Genomic DNA, 20,116 nt, shown 5'->3' on the forward strand with positions numbered 1-20,116 from the left:
AGCACCAAAGAAGAAACGATTTTCCATTTAAGATTTTAGGCAGTTTAACTCTAAAATATGAAAACAGGCACATCTCACAGACTATAAAACTATACATCTCACAGACTATAAAACTATACATTTTAATTTTTACAATGTCAATTCTAACTGCTAATTTTAGCAACACTTCAGTGTGAAGACAGCAGAGAAAAACAATGAAAATGCGTGATTGAATTCTTATTGAGTCCCTCTTCTCGGAAATCAGTCCTCCCCATTTTCTCCTTAAAAAATAGAATCCTGGAGATAGTCTAGTCCTGGCTTTTCGAGGAACACACTACAGGGGACACAAGGAGAGGTACACGGATGCCGCAGTTTTCCAAGTACAGCTTGCACCTCCCACGTGATAGGTTTCTGGTATCGCCCCTCCTTGCTGGCGATTCTGGGGAAGATTTTAACGCTCCCTGGAGCCGTCCCCAGTGACGTCACGGGCGCGGCTCCGCTCCTTGGCCAATCATGCGGCCGGATCCCGGGGAAACCCGGGGCGGCGGCGGCGGCCCGGGCGCGTGCGCGAGGTCTCCGCGTGGCTATATAAACATGGCTGGCGTGGCCGCGCGGCGGGGCCGTGCTAGGCGCGCGTAGGGGGCTCTGGGAGCTGCGGGTTCGTAGTTTTGAAATTTCTGGCGGGGGAGCAGCTGCGCAGTTAGGCTCGAGGTGGGAGCGACGACCTTCCGGGAGCCGCACGTCCAGGCTTCCCCGCAGCGGGACCCGAGCCTGAGGCGCAGGGCTGAGGCAGCGCACGTGTGAGCGCCGCTGAGGAAGCTGCGAGAGGTCGGGCGGGTGTCGCTCCGGGGGCAGCCCAGGCTCGCGCGGACGGGAGGAAGGTCCGGGACGCGCGTGTCCTGCCGTGCAGCCGGCGCCCGTCACTGACTTCGCTGCTGCGGCCCCCGCGCCTCTCCCCAGCGATGCTGTGGAGCCCGAACAGCACCGGAGTCGGCTGCCGCGCGCCAAGCCTCCCCTCACTTCTGCTCCCGGAACCGCAGCGCCGCAGCTGCCGCTGAGCCCCTGGGGGATGCCCGCCGGCCTCACCGAACCCGCCGGCGCCGCTTCCTCGGCTGCTGTGAGTGCCTCGGGGACCGTGACCATGGCCCCGGCCGGGTCGCTGCCGGTGCGGGTGGAGAGCACTCCGGTGGCCCTGGGCGCCGTGACTAAGGCTCCTGTCAGCGTCTGCGTGGAGCCCACGGCGTCCCAGCCCCTGCGGTCCCCCGTGGGGACCCTGGTGACCAAAGTGGCTCCGGTCAGCGCCCCTCCTCAACTCAGCAGCGGCCCTAGGCTGCCCGCTCCTCAGATAGTCGCCGTGAAAGCCCCCAACACCACGACAATCCAGTTTCCTGCTAATTTGCAGCTTCCTCCGGGTATGTTGATCACCCTTTCCAGCCTCGTCTGTCGGTCCAGCTGGCAGCGACGGGAAAAGTCGCAGCCCCAGATTGCCCCTAAAAAAACTCTGAGCCACGGGAACCTTTTATAATCTTGACTTTACAGTTAACATATTCTTTTTGTGTCATTACTGCATAGTTTTTCTTTTCATATTTAAGGAAAGAATCTTTTCACCTAAGTGACACAGTAAAAAGCTACATCAGCGTATTCGGGGGGGCTTTCAGGCACTGGCTCTTAGGTGGGGGAGATAATATAGCCGAAGTTAATTTCCATGTGGAGGATGGACCAGTTTATACCGTGGATTTCCATACGCTTAGATTATGTAGAAGTGCGTTGTACTTATTTTATTAATTATGAATGAATGAATGAACGAATGAGGTATGTTTTCGCTCTGTCGCCCAGTCGAGTGCGGTGACACGATCACGGCTCACTGGAACCTCGAACTCCTGGGCCCAGTCGATCCTCCTGCCTCGGCCTCCCAAATTGCTGGGATTACAGGCGTGAGCCACCGCTCACGGCCTAACAGTGAAGTTCTTGTGTATTACAACTGAAAGAGATTTTTAAATTTAACCAAGTCAGAATAGGTTTACTGCTTTCTAGTACCAAGTACGAATAATGCTGTACCTGCACAATCTTTAAATGTCTTACGATTCTAACTTTCAATTAGCAGAACCCCTGACTGGGAACACGTGCCACAGTTGACAAACAGATCAGTCATGCAATTGTTACAGTTGCAATTGAAGCCATGTGTCAACGCTACTGTTAATGAGTCTTTCACTACTTTCTATCCTAGGGCTTTTTACTCTATTGGGCTGTATTTCATGATTTGTATAAAGGTTTTGCTTTGTGATAATTTACATATTGTAAATATGCTGAATGATTTTGGGGTGTTCAGCCTTTCTTTACTGAAAGTCTCTTGGAATTTGCCTTCTGTTAATTTTGTTTAGCAGTAATTGGAACTCTGAACTGCAAAGATGGTAAAAGAGGGGAAGCATTGATTCAAAAGATTCTATATCCCCTAATAAAATGACAGGGGCCCTTTTTGTATCTAATGTTATAGTTAGTCATACACGTTGTGGATAGATTTCACTTTTTATGAAGTTCTGTTTCAGTTTTATATGGTATACAAGGTATGTAAAATTGTTAAGGCAGTGTTACGGCAGTGTGCAGCACCGAATACATTATTTGGCAGTTCTAAATTGTTATTCTGAGTTGTTATTCTGCAAATATGTTTATAAAGTAGTTCTGAATGTGTTAGAATGAAATTACCCCCTAATTTGTTAAACTGTAAATCCTGTCTAGTCACTGAAGTTTGTTTATAAATAGTCAAAAAAAAAAAAAAAAAGTATTAAGAAAGAACTGTCCGAGAGGCTAAGGCACGAGAATCGCTTGAACCCGGGAGGTGGAGGTTGCAGTAAGCCGAGATATCTTGCCACTGCACTCCAGCCTGGGCAACAGAGTGAGACTCTGTCCCTCTCCATCCCTCCCCAACCCCCTAAAGAAAGAACCGTCAAGAGTGAAAACTTGCTGGTAAGTGAGAATGAATCACTTACTGGAGGATTGGGGCCTTATCATGCTAAGCACTTTTAACAAATTATTTATATTCTTTTATTTGTTGGTCATAATAGGTAGGTAGCAAATAAGGAAAGAGGTCTCTAAGAGTAAATAATTTGTCCAATGCCAGGCAACCCATAGGTGTCGGGGGAGTTTTAGCTCAGGTCTGTTTATTCTTTCCACAACGCTATGCTTATTTTTTTACTTGTATGTGTACGGTATGCCTCATTGAGTGTCAGTACTGAAAGGTGATTCAGAGAACTTTAGATTCCAGTCTTTCATTTTATATACCAAGGAACCAAAATTGAAACTTGGCAGAGTTAAATAATAGCAAACTAGGACCATAGTCTAATTATGTTCATAGCACTTTATTAAAAACATTGCATGCTATTTACCTCTGAGAAACCCCTACAAAAGAGAGAGAGAAGATAATTTGTCTTTAGGAACTGGTTGTTATAGAGGAAGTGGGGATTTGCTTTTGGGAATTTTCTGCTGACGTGTGGCAGAAGGGTGTACTAACTACATCTGTGCTCTTATTGGGCAGAATAAGATAACCAATAGTTGAAGAATGAAATGGAAACACTGATTAAAGTAACTTTTTAAAAAGGTTATGAATCTTGTACTATTTCTTTTCTTTCTTTCTTTTTTTTTTTTCCCCCTCTGAGACGGAGGGTCACTCTTTTGCCCAGGCTGGAGTGCAGTGGCATGATCTCGGCTCACTGCAACCTCCGCCTCCCGGGTTCAAGCAGTTCTCCCGTCTCTGCCTCCCTAGTAGCTAGGATTACAGGCACACGCCACCACGCTCGGCTAATTTTTGTATTTTTAGTAGAGATGGGGTTTCACCATGTTGGCCAGGCTGGTCTCGAACTCCTGACCTCAAGTGATCCGCCTGCTTCGGCCTCTCAGAGTGCTGGGATTACAGGCGTTAGCCACTGCGCTGGCCTGAATCTTGTACTATTTCCTTTGCATACCAAGAATTAGCACTTGATTACACAAGGGTGCTTATATATGTCAGTTCTTCATTTTTGAAGATAATGAATACTTTAAGTATTTGATTCTCTTTACTTCAGAGTTTCATCTATGAACAGAACTGGTTTAAAAAAATATATATATATATATGCACCACAGGTTTTTCTAGGGAGCAGGAGCTCGAAATAAAAAGAATGCACAAGAGGGTATTTGAGGAAATAGTAATAAAAGGTTTTCAGTAATTTCTTCAGTCTTTTGTGAACATGTGGAGTTTTAGGCTGAACTGTGGTTCTTTCTCTTCTTGATATTCTTCATCTTGTCTATCACCTGTTTGAGAATGATAAGCAAGGACTTGATTCCTTCTTTTAGGTCATAAACTGGGATAAATTCTGCATGACAGTCATACTGTACAAAAGTGTGAAAGTTACTTATGAAGCAGTGAGGTCCCTTTTCATCAGCCTGTTTTCATGCTGAGACAGGGCATAGAATTTGCATCTCCTTTCCCAACTTCTTGATCCAGTCCTTGGATAAGTTCTTTGTTTCCACTCTGGCTTTATCAAAGGGATACAGTGTACATGATCATCACTTCCACAGTTGTCACAGTGCTTCGTGAAATGAGGGGTATTCTTTTCAGTGCTCACCATACACCATCCACTGTTTGATTTTCAGACTGTAGAGTCAGCGTATAGTGATAGTGGCCATGGCGTTATTCTGTCAGTAGTCAGCCCACAGGAGAAAGTGCTGGTGCTCCTCTCCTGCGGCTCTTCCTCAAGGCAAGGTTAGGTTCTCCTGTTACGTGTTTCCATTTGGGTGCCGTGCTTTAACCCTCATAGTACTCCCACACTTTGTTTTCTTTTTGATTACAAGATCCTTTTTGATGACAAGTCCCTGCTTCTGTAAGCAGGGACTCTATGTCACTATTATCCTCAGGGCCTAGTAAGTTGCGCACGAAGGCGCTTAAGTATTTGAATATAGGCATATATGGAGAGAGTAGGGGGCAATAGGACTGCAGCCCCTAAGGGATTCTGAGGGTCATCACACATATCAGTGTGAGTTTTGATTTCTTTGGTTATTCTACTTACAAAAGCAGTATATGTTCATGTGAAAATCACTAAAATGTAATTTCCACTTCAAAGTAATTAACAAACTTGTGGTGTGTTGTTTTGCTTTTTTTTTTTTTTTTTTTTTTTTGATGGGTTTTGCTCTTGTTGCCCAGGCTGGAGTGCAACGGTGCAATCTTGGCTCACCACAACCTCTGCCTCCCGGATTCAAGCAATTGTCCTGTCTCAGCCTCCTGAGTACCTGGGATTACAGGCATGCGCCATCACCCTTGGCTAATTTTTGTTGTATTTTTAGTAGAGATGAGGTTTCTCCATGTTTGTCAGGCTGGTCTTGAACTCCTGACCTCAGGTGATCCGCCTGCCTTGGCCTCCCAAAATGCTGGGATTACAAATGTGAGCCACCCAGCTGCTTGTTTTTTTTTTTTTTTTGGAGGCAGAGTCTCACTCTGTTGCCCAGGTTGGAGTACAGTGGCACGATCTCAGCTCACTGCAACCTCTGCCTCCTGGGTTCAAGCAATTCTCATGTCTCAGCCTCCAAGTAGCTGAGATGACAGGTGTGTGCCACCACACCAGGCTAATTTTTTTCTTTTTAGTAGAGACAGGGTTTTGCTGTGTTGGCCAGGCTGATCTTTGAACTCCTGGCCTCAAGTGATCTGCTGATCTCAGCCTCCCAAAGTGCTGAGACTACAGGCATGAGCCACTGTGCCCCACCTATTGTGTCTTTTAAGTGTTAGTGTGTCCAGAGTTGGTTCCTTCTGGTGGGTTGTGGTCTTGCTAACTTCAAGAATGAAGCCGTGACCTTGGAGGTGAATGTTACAGCTCTTAAAGATGGCACAGACCCAAAGAGTGAGCGGTAGCACGGTTTATTGTGAAGAGCGAAAGAACAAAGCTTCCACAGTGTGGAAGGGGACCTGAGCGGGTTGCCGCTGCTGGCTGGAGTGGCCACCTTTTATCCCCTTATTGGCCCCTCCCATGTTCTGTTTCTTTCCTATCCGAATGCGCTTTTTTCAGTTCTCCCTGCGATTGGCTACTTTTAGGATCCTGCCGATTGGTGCATTTTACAGAGCGCTGATTGGTGCATTTTACAATCCTCTTGTAAGACAGAAAAGTTCTCCAAGTCGGCCCTCAACCCAGGAAGTTCAGCTGGCTTCACCTCTCAATCTCTCCCCGCCCCCTTCTAAACAGGACATCCCAGCTGCTGTTGGGAGTTGGGTGATGACCGCTCTAGTTACTTCTTGCTGGATAGGGGCGAAGAAGGAGCCCTGCAGTTGTAGTGTCCTCCGGAGGTGAACTCTCTAGGCCAGTCAAAGGGCCAGTGGGTTGGTCCAGGGGTCCTCAGTAGAAGTTGTGAGTTGAGCTCATTTGGGGTGCCATTTATAAGACCATCTGTAGCTTGGTGGCCTCGATCCTGAAGGAAACAAATTTGACAAGGAGGTTAAAAACACAGGGCCCGAAGGCGAGTAATAGCAAGATGGCTATCACAGGACCTAGAAAGGGGTGAAGCCATGTCGCCCGACTCCAGAGGTTGGGATGAGTTTGAAAGGCATTGTCTGATTTCAGAAGCCTTTTCCTATAAACACCTGGTGGCATCTCGCACTATCCCTGACTGGTTAGTATAAAAGCAACATTCTTCCCCTAAGAAGGTGCAAAGTCCTCGTTTCTCAGCAGTGAGGAGGTCTAGGCCTCGGCGGTTTTGGAGAGTCACTGCTGCCAAACAGTCTATTTGGGATTGTAGAGTAAGGATAGATTTTGTTATTTCTTGCAAACTGTCTGAGAAATCTTTGAGAGTGTGTGGTAGTAGGATAATGAAGTAGATAAACTGGCTATTCTGGTTCCTGTAGCGGTGGCCATTCCTAACCCTATAAGTAGTGGTATTAGTTGTATGGCCCTGCACTGATGGACTTGAGCTTTGAGGGGCACTGATAGGGTCTGATTTCCTGGGGCAATGTCAGTGTTGGAACTTAGGAAGACCAAGGTGCAGGTGCCTGTCTAGTTGGTGGGGAGGCAGATATAGGTTGATGTTCCACATAAGAAGAATATGGCTTGGCTGGGTAGGCAGAATTGGTTGTGTATGTTAAAAAGGTGTGTGAATTTGTTGTTTTCATTTTCCCATACTCCTAAAGTACTTGCCAAGGTAGCTCTGGTGAGCGGCTGGAGAGGGGTGTTGGGAGCAAACTGAGTGGCTTTCTGTGTTCTATTTTCCCATTGGAGAAAAAACCGTTTTGTATCTACTAGGAAGCATTCAAGAAAGTAATTGAAAGAAGGGATGAGAAGGCATTCACTAGCGGTGGGGGCGCTGCTGCAGGGGGTCCAGAGGTGAATGGTCATGCTGGGAGTATGTTTGCCATTGAAAAACCCAGACTGTTCGTTAAGCAGGGAGGAAGTGATGATTTTTGGAGGCCCTGAGAAGCAGACAAGCCATCTGAATGGAGCTGTTTGGGTGACTCAGAAGTTACTATGATTAGCTGGGGCTTGAAGTTGTAGGGTGTAATTACGCTGATGGGATAGTAGGTGCCCCAGGGGCAGGCCTGATAACAGGTTGCGCTGGATGCATAAAGGGGCTTGGAAAGTTAAGACAGTATTCGTGGTTACAGGGCTGTGTATGGGCTTTTCATTGCTCATGAATTATTTCATGAATTAGGACTTTAACCACTTCCTCAGACTTCTCTGTCTTGCAGGGGAAGGCTTCTATCCAATTTATAAAGGTATGAACACAGACCAACAAGTATTGAAATCCCCTTGACTTAGGCATATGGGTGAAGTCTAACTGCCAGTCCTCTCCGGGATAGTGCCCTATTCTTTGTTCCTCCAGAGGGGCCTTACGATGGACCAAGGGATTATTCCTTTGGCACACTTCACAGGCTTTGACTACTTGCTGGATGGTCTGGAGGAGATTTGGCCCTGTAAATAGGGATATGGCCATTTGATGAGAGTTCTCAATACCTATATGAAAAGTTTGGTGGAGGGTCTTAAGTATTTTCCACTGGCTGACTTTGGGTATGAGTACCTTTCCCTCTTCTGTTGTTAACCACCCCGAGGGGAGAAAAATGTACCCCCGTGAAAGTCCCCATTCTGTTTCAGTCAGGGAATACTGGGGGTTAATCTCTTGGAGAGGGTTGTTCCATACCAAGGGTTCTTCCATAGGTATTCCTAATGGGAGGTTCCGCCTGGCAGCAATTTTGGCTTCAGCGTCTGCCCGACGGTTTCCTTCTGCCTTTTCTCTCCTTCACCTTTTTGATGGCTTTGGCAGTGTAAGACTGCCACCTCCTTGGGTTTTTGCACTGTGTGCAATAACTTCATGATTTCCTTGAGGTATTTAGTGGGGGTTCTCCCAGAGGTTAGGAACTCCCTTTCTTTCCATAGTGCAGCATCGGCATGTAGGATTTAGATAAGCATACTTGCTATCTGTATACACATTTATTCTTTTTTCATTTCCCAGTTCTAAGGCTCGGGTAAGTGCCACTAGTTCTGCTAACTGGATGCTGGTCCCTGGGGGAAGAGGCTTACTTTCAAGTACTGTTACATCACTAACTATGGCATAACCTGCCCTTTGTATCCCATTCTCCACAAATGGACTTCCGTCGATATATAGGTTAAGGTCAGGATTAGCTAAGGGGACTTCTAAGAGATCCTCTTGGGCAGCGTAAGTCTGGGCCACAATTTGTTGGCAGTTATGCTCAATTTGTTCTCCATCCTCTGGGAGAAAAGTAGCAGGGTTGAGGGCTGCATACTTACATATTTGAAGTACCGGTCCCTTAAGGCGTAGCGCCTGGTATCTAAGCAGGCGGTTGTCTGATAGCCATAAACTTCCTTTGGCACCTAGTATGCCATTTACATCATGAGTAGTCCAGACAGTGAGATCCTTTCCTTGTGTTATTTTGATAGCCTCTGATACTAAGATGGCCACCGCCACAACTACCCATAAACAGTGAGGCCAGTCTTTTACTACTACATCAATTTCCTTACTTAGGTATGCCACTGGTTATGGGGTTGTCCCACGAGTTTGAGTAAGTGCTCCAAGAGCTATTCCCACTCTCTGTGGCATATAAAGAGAAGTTTTGTCCTGTGGGAAGGCTTAAGGCTGGAGCTTGTACTAGGGCCTGCTTTAAGGTTTTGAAGGCTGTTTTTGCCTCTGGTTCCCATTCTACTAGATACAGTATTTGCCCTCTGGGTCTCCTTGATTAGTGTATAGAGTGGCCTGGCCATCTTGCTGTAGCCGGGCATCCGTAGTTGGCAAAAGCTGGTGATCCCAAGGAACCCCCACAACTGTTTAATGTCATAGGGCAAGGATAAGCCAGTATAGGTTGTATTTGTTCCTGGTTGAGGGCCCTGGTTCCTCTGGCTAAGATTAGGCGTAGATATTTGACTTGTTGTAGGCAGAGCTGGGCCTTCAATTTAGATGCCTTGTACCCTTGATTAGCTAGAAAGTTCAAGAGATCTAGAGTAGCCTGCTGGCATGAGGCTTCCAAACTGGTATCCAAAAGTAAATCATCCACATACTGAAGGACCAGAGTGCCTGGACTTGAGAAGTGGCCTAGATCTTGGGCCAGTGGCTGATCAAACAGATGAGGGTTATCCCTAAACCCTTGAGGCAAGACTGTTGATGTGGGATGTGTGGTCTGTGGGATCCTCAAAGGCAAAGAGAAACTGGGAGTCAGAGTGCAGGGGAATGCAGAAGAAGGCATCCTTGAGGTCCAGAGCAGTGAACCATTCTGCTGCTTCTGGTATTTGAGACAGCATGGTATAGGGGTTGGGTACAACTGGATATAGAGGAAGTACTGCCTCATTGATGAGTCTAAGATCTTGCACCAGTCTGCACTGACTGTTCGGTTTTTGTACACCTAGAATTGGGGTGTTGCAGGGACTGCTGCATTTTCTTACTAAGCCTTGAGCTTTTAAATGTCTAACAATATCCTGTAATCCTTTAAGAGCTTCAGGCCTTAAGGGATATTGCCTTTGATAAGGAAAAGTGGTGGGGTCTTTTAGCCTGATTTGGACTGGGTGGGCATTTTTTGTCCTTCCAATGCCCAGACTTCAGGGTTGATTCTCTCCTCAACTAGGGGACAACAAATGGGTAACTTGTTCCCAATATTCATGCAAATAATAACTCCAGCTTTGGCTAATATCTCCCTCCCTAATAAGGGTGTGGGACTTTCAGGCATAACAAGAAAGGCATGTGAAAAGAGCAAAGTCTCCCAATTACAACTGAGAAGGTGGGAGAAATACCTGGTCACAGGCTGTCCCAGGATTCCGCGGATGGTAACGGACCTTGAGGACGGCTGTCTGGGGCAGGAGATTAACACTGAGAAGGCCGCGCTGGTGACCAGGAGGAAGTCAATTTTCTGGCTCTCAATGGTTAAACTTACCCGGGGCTCAGTGAGGATGATGACATGAGCTGATGCTTTCCCTGAGCACCCTCAGTCCTGTTGTTGGATCATCTGGTTGGGGGCCTCTGGCTCAGAGAACCATTGTTTTCTAGGGCAGTGTGCCTTCCAAGGATTGCCTTGGCATAGCGGACATGGGTGAGGGGGCAGCTTGTTTCTCATTGGACAATCTTTTTTAAAGTGTCCTTGCAAACCACACTGATAACAAGCCCTACCGGGTTATTTCCCTGCTCCATTTTCTGTCCTCTCTGACCATCAAGGTTTGTTTGTCTGAGGGCCATGATTAAGGCTGCGGCCTTTCTCTTATCTTGCTTTTCCTTTTCGTCCTGTTCCTCTTGGTCCCTATTATAGAACACTGAGGTTGCCAGGTTTAATAATGCCTCCAGATTTTGTTCAGGGCCCAGGGCTCACTTTTAGAGCTTTCTCCTGATATCTGCAGCTGATTGCATAATAAACTTATCTTTGAGGATCAGTTAACCTTCAAGGGAGTCGGGTGACAGGGGAGTATATTTTCTTAAGGCCTCCCGTAGCCGCTCGAGGAAGGCAGTAAGATTTTCTTCCTTTCCCTGAGTTATGGTGGACATCATTGAATAATTCATAGGCTTTTTCCTAATTCTCCTTAGTCCTTCTAGAACACAGGTCGACAGATGTTTGTGACTCCAGTCCCCATGATCTGAGTATGGGTCCCAGTGGGGATCCATACTGGAGATGGCTTACTGACCGGTAGTGAATTTGTCCCTTTCTTTGGCTGTTATTCTGTCATTTACTTGACTAAGAGACCAGGTATCTCCAAATTCTTGGGCTGCAGCTAAAGCCACATTCTTCTCATTAAAGGCCAGGATTTGATCTAACAATAGCAAGACATCTCTCCAAGTGAGGTTGAAGGTTTGCCCTAGACCCTGTAGGACATCTATATACCTATCAGGATTATCTGAAAACTTCTCCAGGTCTACCTTGATCTGCTTTAAATCAGAGAGGGAGAAGGGACATGTATCCGGGTTGGGCCAAATTTCCGTTCCCCTATAGCTTGAAGGGGACATAACCGATAGCCTGGCATTTTTTTGTGGTCCCTTGGAGATTTCTTGCTTGTTTCCTTCTGGGTGGGGGAGATTAGAGGAGGCTTATCATTAATAGGAATGGGGGCTGTAGGGAAGCTAGGATATGCAGGTAAGCTGAGAGGTCCTCCTGTGGGATGTAGATTGCAAGCTTTGCATAGTTGTGAATTATCCTTCAATGAAAAGAAAGCTTGGACATAAGATATTTCACTCCATTTGCCTTCCCTCTTACAGAAAAGGTCAAACTGCAGGATAGTATTGTAATTTATACTTCCCGCAGTTGGCCATTTTTCCCCATCGGAGAGAGAATATTGGGGCCAGGCCGTAGTGCAGAAAAAATAAGCTGCTGCTTTTTCAGGTTTTTTGGGTCAAATTGGTCCCAATGGCTTAGGATACATTTCAAGGGTGAGCCTGTTGATGCCTGAGCGTTTCCCATCAGAAAGAGAAAACCGCCTGTGGTTTTTTCCCCCTGCCGAAGGACCTGCAACAGTCCCTGGACCCTGCTGTTCGGAATAGGTGTGCTCACCGAAGCAGCAGCAGAAACAATAGTTTTCCTCCTAGACCACAAAGAGGACCAAGGAATGTCAGATTTAGTGGCCCTTACTGACGCATTCTCGAAAACCTGTACCTTTGCCTTTCCTCTTAGCCCACAAAGGGGACCAAGAAAAATCGGATTTAGTGGGCCTTATTGACGCATTTTTGAAAGCCTATTAGAGTCCTAAGCATTTTCTCCTATTGGTATTGGGACCTTACTCTTGGCCTATAAAGATGATGTGCCTCCAAATGGAGTAGAGGGCCATACCCTGAGGAAGGGAAGGGATCTCCAGGGTTGGAAGAGTGATGCCTTTTGTCCTCACTTCTTATCATATGAATAGGAAGGATATAATTTCTGAGGCTCCCCATATCCTAGCTTCGGGAATAGCTTTTGTTAGGCCTGCTAGTCTGAGGAGGGATCCTAAAATTCCAGATAGTCCCTACTCTGTGACGGGGCTTTGGGCAAAAATTATGTCTGATTGGTGAGCCCGGGTGCCTAAAGAAGGGAACAGAGTCCTGAAATTTATATATTTATTTTTTATAAGTAATGAACTAATATTTATACCTTATTTATTTGTTTAATTATACTTTAAGTTCTAGGGTACATGTGCACAATGTGCAGGTTTGTTACATATGTATACATGTGCCATGTTGGTGTGCTGCACCCATTAACTCGTCATTTACATTAGGTATATCTCCTAATGCTATCCCTTCCCCCTCCCCCCACCCCACGACAGGCCCCAGTGTGTAATGTTCCCCACCCTGTGTCCAAGTGTTCTCATTGTTCAATTCCCACCTATGAGGTAGAACATGCGGTGTTTGGTTTTCGGTCCTTGCAGTAGTTTGCTAAGAATGATGGTTTCCAGCTTCATCCATGTCTCTACAAGGGACATGATCTTATCCTTTTTTATGGCTTCATAGTATTCCATGGTGTATATGTGCCACATTTTCTTAATCCAGTCTATCATTGTTGGACATTTGGGTTGGTTCCAAGTCTTTGCTATTGTGAATAGTGCCGCAATAAACATACGTGTGCATGTGTCTTTATAGCAGCATGATTTATAATCCTTTGGGTATATACCCAGTAATGGGATGGCTGGGTCAAATGGTATTTCTAGTTCTAGACCCTTGAGGAATTGCCACACTGTCTTCCACAATGGTTGAACTAGTTTACATTCCCACCAACGGTGTAAAAGTGTTCCTATTTCTCCACATCCTCTCCAGCACCTGTTGTTTCCTGACTTTTGAATGATTGCCATTCTAACTGGTGTGAGATGGTATCTCATTGTGGTTTTGATTTGCATTTCTCTGCAAATCAGTGATTAGTGGCCAGTGATGATGAGCATTTTTTCATGTGTCTGTTGGCTGCATAAGTGTCTTCTTTTGAGAAGAGTCTGTTCATATCCTTTGCCCACTTTTTGATGGGGTTTTTTCTTGTAAATTTGTTTAAGTTCTCTATAGATTCTGGATATTAGCCCTTTGTCAGATGGGTAGATTGTAAAAATTTTCTCCCACTCTGTAGGTTGCCTGTTCACTCTGATGGTAGTTTCTTATGCTGTGCAGAAGCTCGTTAGTTTAATTAGATCCCATTTGTCAATTTTGGCTTTTGGTGTTTTAGACATGAAGTCCTTGCCCATGCCTATGTCCTGAATGGTATTGCCTAGGTTTTCTTTTAGGGTTTTCATGGTTTTAGGTCTAACATTTAAGTCTTTAATCCATCTTGAATTAAGTTTTATATAAGGTGTAAGGAAGGGATCCAGTTTCAGCTTTCTACATATGGCTAGCCAGTTTTCCCAGCACCATTTCTTAAATAGGGACTCTTTTCCCCATTTCTTGTTTTTGTCAGGTTTGTCAAAGATCAGATGGTTGTAGATGTGTGGTACTATTTCTGAGGGCTCTGTTCTGTTCCATTGGTCTATATCTCTGTTTTGGTACCAGCACCATGCTGTTTGGTTACTATAGCCTTGTAGTATAGTTTGAAGTCAGGTAGCGTGATGCCTCCAGCTTTGTTCTTTTGGCTTAGGATTGTCTTGGCAATGCTTGCTCTTTTTTGGCTCCATATGAACTTTAGTTTTTTTAACTACTTTTAAAACTTTAAAGTTTTAAACTACTTTAAAGTAGTTTTTTCCAATTCTGTGAAGAAAGTCATTGGTAGCTTGATGGGGATGGCATTGAATCTATAAGTTACCTTGGGCAGTATGGCCATTTTCATGATATTGATTCTTCCTGTACATGAGCATGGAATGTTCTTCCATTTGTTTGTGTCCTCTTTTATTTCGTTGAGCAGTGATTTGTAGTTCTCTTTGAAGAGGTCCTTCACATCCCTTGTAAGTTGGATTCCTAGGTATTTTATTCTCTTTGAAGCAATTGTGAATGGGAGTTCCTTCATGATTTGGCTCTCTGTTTGTCTGTTATTGGTGTATAGGAATGCTTGTGATTTTTGCACATTGGTTTTGTATCCTAAGACTTTGCTGAAGTTGCTTATCCGCTTAAGGAGATTTTGGGCTGAGATGATGGGGTTTTCTAAATATATAATCATGTCATATGCAAACAGGGACAATTTCACTTCCTCTTTTCCTAATTGATTACCCTTTATTTCTTTCTCCTGCCTGATTGCCCTGGCCAGAACTTCCAACACTATGTTGAATAGGAATGGTGAGAGAGGGCATCCCTGTCTTGTGCCAGTTTTCAAAGGGAATGCTTCCAGTTTTTGCCCATTCAGTATGATATTGGCTGTGGGTTTGTCATAAATAGCTCTTATTATTTTGAGATACATCACATCAATACTTAACTTATTGAGAGTTTTTAGCATGAAGCGCTGTTGAAGTTTGTCAAAGGCCTTTTCTGCATCTATTGAGATAATCATGTGGTTTTTGTCTTTGGTTCTGTTTATGTGCTGGATTAAGTTTATTGATTTTCGTATGTTGAACCACCCTTGCATCACAGGGATGAAGCCAACTTGATCATGTTGGAAAAGCTTTTTGATGTGCTGCTGGATTCAGTTTGCCAGTATTTTATTGAGGATTTTTGTATCAATGTTCATCAAGGATATTGGTCTAAAATTCTCTTTTTTGGTTGTGTCTCTGCCAGGCTTTGGTATCAGGATGATGTTGGCCTCATAAAATGAGTTAGGGAGGATTCCCTCTTTTTCTATTGATCGGAATAGTTTCAGAAGGAATGGTACCAGCTCCCCTTTGTACCTCTGGTAGAATTTGGCTGTGAATCTACCTGGTCCTGGACTATTTTTGGTTGGTAGGCTATTAATTATTGCCTCAGTTTCAGAGCCTGTTATTGGTCTATTCAGGGATTCAGCTTCTTCATGGTTTAGTCTTGGGAGGGTGTATGTGTCCAGGAATTTATCCATTTCTTCTAGATTTTTTAGTTTATTTGCGTAGAGGTGTTTATAGTATTCTCTGATGGTAGTTTGTATTTCTGTGGGATCAGTGGTGATATCCCCTTTATCATTTTTTATTACGTCTATTTGATTCTTCTCTCTTTTCTTCTTTATTACTTGATAGACTTGCTTTATTATTGATAGACTTGCTAGCAGTCTATCAATTTTGTTGATCTTTTCGGAAAACCAGCTCCTGGATTCTTTGATTTTTTTGTAGGGTTTTTTGTGTCTCTATTTCCTTCAATTCTGCTCTGATCTTAGTTATTTCTTGCCTTCTGCTAGCTTTTGAATGTGTTTGCTCTTGCTTCTCTAGTTCTTTTAATTGTGATGTTAGGGTGTCAATTTTAGATCTTTCTTGCTTTCTCTTATGGGCATTTAGTGCTATAAATTTCCCTCTACACACTGCTTTAAATGTTTCCAGAGATTCTGGTATGTTGTGTCTTTGTTCTCGTTAGTTTCAAAGAACATCTTTATTTCTGCCTTCATTTCGTTATGTACCCAGTAGTCATTCAGGAGCAGGTTGTTCAGTTTCCATGTACTTGAGTGGTTTTGAGTGAGTTTCTTAATCCTGAGTTCTAGTTTGATTGCCCTGTGGTCTGAGAGACAGTTTGTTATGATTTCTGTTCTTTTACATTTGCTGAGGAGTGCTTTACTTTAAACTATGTGGTCAATTTTGGAATAAGTGCAATGTGGTGCTGAGAAGAATGTATATTCTGTTGATTTGGGGTGGAGAGTTCTGTAGATGTCTATTAGGTCTGCTTGGTGCAGAGCTGAGTTCAAGTCCTGGATGTCCTTGTTAACTTTGTGTCTCATTGATCTGTCTAATGTTGACAGTGGGGTGTTAAAGTCTCCCATTATTATTGTGTGGGATTCTAAGTCTCTTTGTAGGTCTCTAAGGACTTGCTTTATGAATCTGGGTGCTCCTGTATTGGGTGCATATATATTTAGGATAGTTAGCTCTTCTTATTGAATTGATCCCTTTACCATTATGTAATGGCTTTCTTTGTCTCTTTTGATCTTTGTTGGTTTAAAGTCTGTTTTATCAGAGACTAGGATTGCAACCCTTGCCTTTTTTTGTTTTCCATTTGCTTGGTAGATCTTCCTCCATCCCTTTATTTTGAGCCTATGTGTGTCTCTGTGTGTGAGATGGGTTTTCTGAATACAGCACACTGATGAGTCTTGCCTCTTTATCCAATTTGCCAGTCTGTGTCTTTTAATTGGAGCATTTAGCCCACTTACATTTAAGGTTAATATTGTTATGTGTGAATTTGATCCTGTCATTATGATGTTAGCTGGTTATTTTGCATGTTAGTTGATGCAGTTTCTTCTTAGCATCGATGGTCTTTACAGTTTGACATGTTTTTGCAGTGGCTGATACTGGTTGTTCCTTGCCGTGTTTAGTGCTTCCTTCAGGAGCTCTTGTAAGGCAGGCCTGGTGGGGACAAAATCTCTCAGCATTTGTTTGTCTGTAAAGGATTTTATTTCTCATTCACTTATGAAGCTTAATTTGGCTGGATATGGAATTCTGGGTTGAAAATTCTTTTCTTCAAGAATGTTGAATATTGGTCCCCACTCTCTTCTGGCTTGTAGAGTTTCTGCCAAGAGATCTGCTGTTAGTCTGATGGGCTTCCCCTTGTAGGTAACCTGACCTTTCTCTCTGGCTGCCCTTAACATTTTTTCCTTCATTTCAACTTTGGTGTATCTGACAATTATGTGTCTTGGAGTTGCTCTTCTCGAGGAGTATCTTTGTGGTGTTCTCTGTATTTCCTGAATTTGAATGTTGGCCTGCCTTGCTAGGTTGGGTAAGTTCTCCTGATTAATATCCTGCAGAGTGTTTTCCAACTTGTTTCCATTCTCCCCGTCACTTTCAGGTACACCAATCAGACGTAGATTTGGTCTTTTTACATAGTACCATATTTCCTGGAGGCTTTATTCATTTTTTTTTTTAACTCTTTTTTCTCTAAACTTCTCTTCTTGCTTCATTTAATTCATTTGATCTTCAGTCACTGAGACCCTTTCTTCCAGGTGATCAAATCAGCTACTGAAGCTTGTGCATGCATCATGTAGTTCTCGTGCCATGGTTTTCAGCTCCCTCAGGTCATTTAAGGTCTTTTCTACACTGTTTATTCTAGTTAGTCATTCGTCTAATCTTTTTTCAAGTTTTTAGCTTCTTTGCGATGTGTTCAAACATCATCCTTTAACTCAGAGAAGTGTGTTATTACCGGTCGTCTGAAGCCTTCTTCTCTCAACTCGTCAAAGTCATTCTCTGTCCAGCTTTGTTCCGTTGCTGGCGAGGAGCTGCATTCCTTTGGAGTAGAAGAGGTGCTCTGAATTTTAGAATTTTCAGCTTTTCTGCTCTGGTTTCTTTCCATCTTTGTGGTTTTGTCTACCTTTGGTCTTTGATGATGGTGATGTACAGATGGTGTTTTGGTGTGGGTGTCCTTTCTGTTAGTTTTCCTTCTAACAGGACCCTCAGCTGCAGGTCTGTTGGAGTTTGCTGGAGGTCCACTCCAGACCCTGTTTGCCTGGGTATCACCAGTGGATGCTGCAGTACAGCAAATATTGCAGAATGGCAAATGTTGCTTCCTGATCCTTCTTCTGGAAGCTTCATCTCAGAGGGGCACCCAGCTATATGAGGTGTCAGTTGGTCCCTACTGGGAGATGCCTCCCAGTTAGTCTGCTCGGGCGTCAGGGACCCACTTGAGGAGGCAGTCTGTCCGATCTCAAACTCTGTGCTGGGAGAATCACTACTCTCTTCAAAGCTGTCAGACAGGGATGTTTATGTCTGCAGAAGTTTCTGCTGCCTTTTGTTCAGTTATGCCCTGCCCCCAGAGGTGGAGTCTACAGAGACAGGCAGGCCTTCTTGAGCTGCGGTGGGCTCCACCCAGTTCGACCTTCCCGCCACTTTGTTTACCTATTCAAGCCTCAGCAATGGCGGATGTCCCTCCCCCAGCCTCGCTGCCGCCTTGCAGTTTGATCTCAGACTGCTGTGCTAGCAGTGAGTGTGGTTCTGTGGGTGTGGGACCCTCTGAGCCAGGCACGGGATATAATCTCCTTGTGTGCCATTTGCTAAGACCATTGGAAAAGTGCAGTATTAGGATGGGAGTGTCCCGATTTTCTGGGTACCGTCTGTCACGGCTTCCCTTGGCTAGTAAAGGTAATTCCCTGACCCCTTGTGCTTCCCGGGTGAGGCGATGCCCCCGCAGCTTTGGCTTACACTCTGTGGGCTGCACCCACTGTCCAACAAGCCCCAGTTAGATGAACCCAGTACCTCAGTTGGGGATGCAGCAATCACTGGTATTCTGTGTCACTCATGTTGGGAGCTGTAGACTGGAGCTGTTCCTATTCGGCCATCTTGGAACCTCCCCCCGAAATATATACTAGAAATCATTCTTATAAGAGAAACTAGAAGAGCACCAGGGACAGGGAGTGGTTTTTAGAAGTGGGACTAGCCTTGGAGAAGAGAGGTGGGAGGAAGTTTGTCTGACAGGCAATAGGATGCAGGAGGCAAGTGTCAGGATAGATAGGATAGATGGGTGAGTCTCGCTTGGGCGACGTAACTTTGAGAGTTCCGCTCACTGCTGCAGGGTCAACCAACTTTTTGTCGGGACCCCAGAGCTGAATATCTTTCCTCTCTGTCGACCCTTGGCTCAGCCCAGAAGTATAGGAAAAGTGGAAGCTGGTTCCAGGCAAACCAACGCTCCCAACTCCAAAGAGTCTGGGGTTGTTAGAGAGCCCTTTCCCAGAAAGCCTGACACCCGTGTCTTTAGTCTGGCGGCCATGCTAGTCACTTTTAACTGGCCGACAGGTGCCCAGTGTTTAGCCCCCAAATTCTAAGGAAAAATAGGACAGAATAGCAAGCAAAAGGGGTCTGATGGTACCGCATGGCGATATCCTGAACGAGCCCCCAATATGTGTCCAGAGTTGGTTCCTTCCAGCAGGTTTGTGGTCTCGCTGACTTCAAGAATGAAGCTGCAGACCTTTGCGGTGAGTGTTACAGCTCTTACAGATGGCACGGACCCAAAGAGTGAGTGGCAGCAAGGTTTACTATGAAGAATGAAAGAACAAAGCTTCCACGGTGTGGAAGGGGACCCAAGCGGGTTGTCGCTGCTGGCTGGGGTGGCCAGCTTTTGTTCCCTTATTGGCCCCTCACATGTTCCATTTCTGTCCTATCAGAGTGCTCTTTTTTCAGTCTTCCCTGCGATTGGCCACTTTTAGGATCCTGCTGATTGGATCTGCATTTTACAGAGCACTGATTGGTACATTTTACAAAATGCTGATTGGTGCATTTTACAGAGCGCTGATTGGTGCATTTTAGAATCCTCTTGCTATCTACAGAGCGCTGATTGGTGTGTTTCTACAGAGCACTGATGGTTGCATTTTACAATCCTCTTGTAAGACAGAAAAGTTCTCCAAGTCCACACTCGACCCAGGAAGTCCAGCTGGCTTCACTTCTCATTAGTACCTATAACTGCTTCATTTTTTCAACTGCATAGTAGTCCACTATATTGACATAACATTGTTTTTTGACCACTTGCCTATTTGCAGGCATTGATACTGTTTGCACTACTTTCTGCTGTTAAAAATGATGCTGGATTAACATCTTTGCATGTGTATTTTTGTGCAGTTTGGAAACGTTGATTTTTACAGGATAAATTGCTAGAAGTGGAATTGATAGTTCAAATGGTAATATTTCAATAGGCATTGCTAAATTTTACTCCCCAAAAATTGTTTAAATATGTAATCAACAGT

At 44.7% G+C, this 20,116-nt stretch overlaps 1 protein-coding gene across 3 annotated transcripts in view; it reads left to right on the forward strand.

Annotated features, from left to right (window-relative positions):
* Positions 1–507: 507 nt before the first annotated feature.
* The window catches only part of TAF4B (TATA-box binding protein associated factor 4b), a 168,329-nt gene continuing 148,720 nt past the window's right edge, over positions 508–20,116 (forward strand). The window contains exon 1 of one of the 3 annotated variants that reach the window (XM_054460650.2): positions 508–1,391. In XM_054460650.2, coding sequence (XP_054316625.1) covers positions 1,049–1,391 — 343 coding nt within the window. In that variant the 5' untranslated portion in view covers positions 508–1,048. The remainder of the gene's footprint in view (positions 1,392–20,116) is intronic. The other 2 variants (XM_054460651.2, XR_010124160.1) reach the window with 2 other exon arrangements.

Source organism: Pongo pygmaeus, chromosome 17 (assembly GCF_028885625.2).
Source record: "Pongo pygmaeus isolate AG05252 chromosome 17, NHGRI_mPonPyg2-v2.0_pri, whole genome shotgun sequence".
NCBI lineage: Eukaryota > Metazoa > Chordata > Mammalia > Primates > Hominidae > Pongo > Pongo pygmaeus.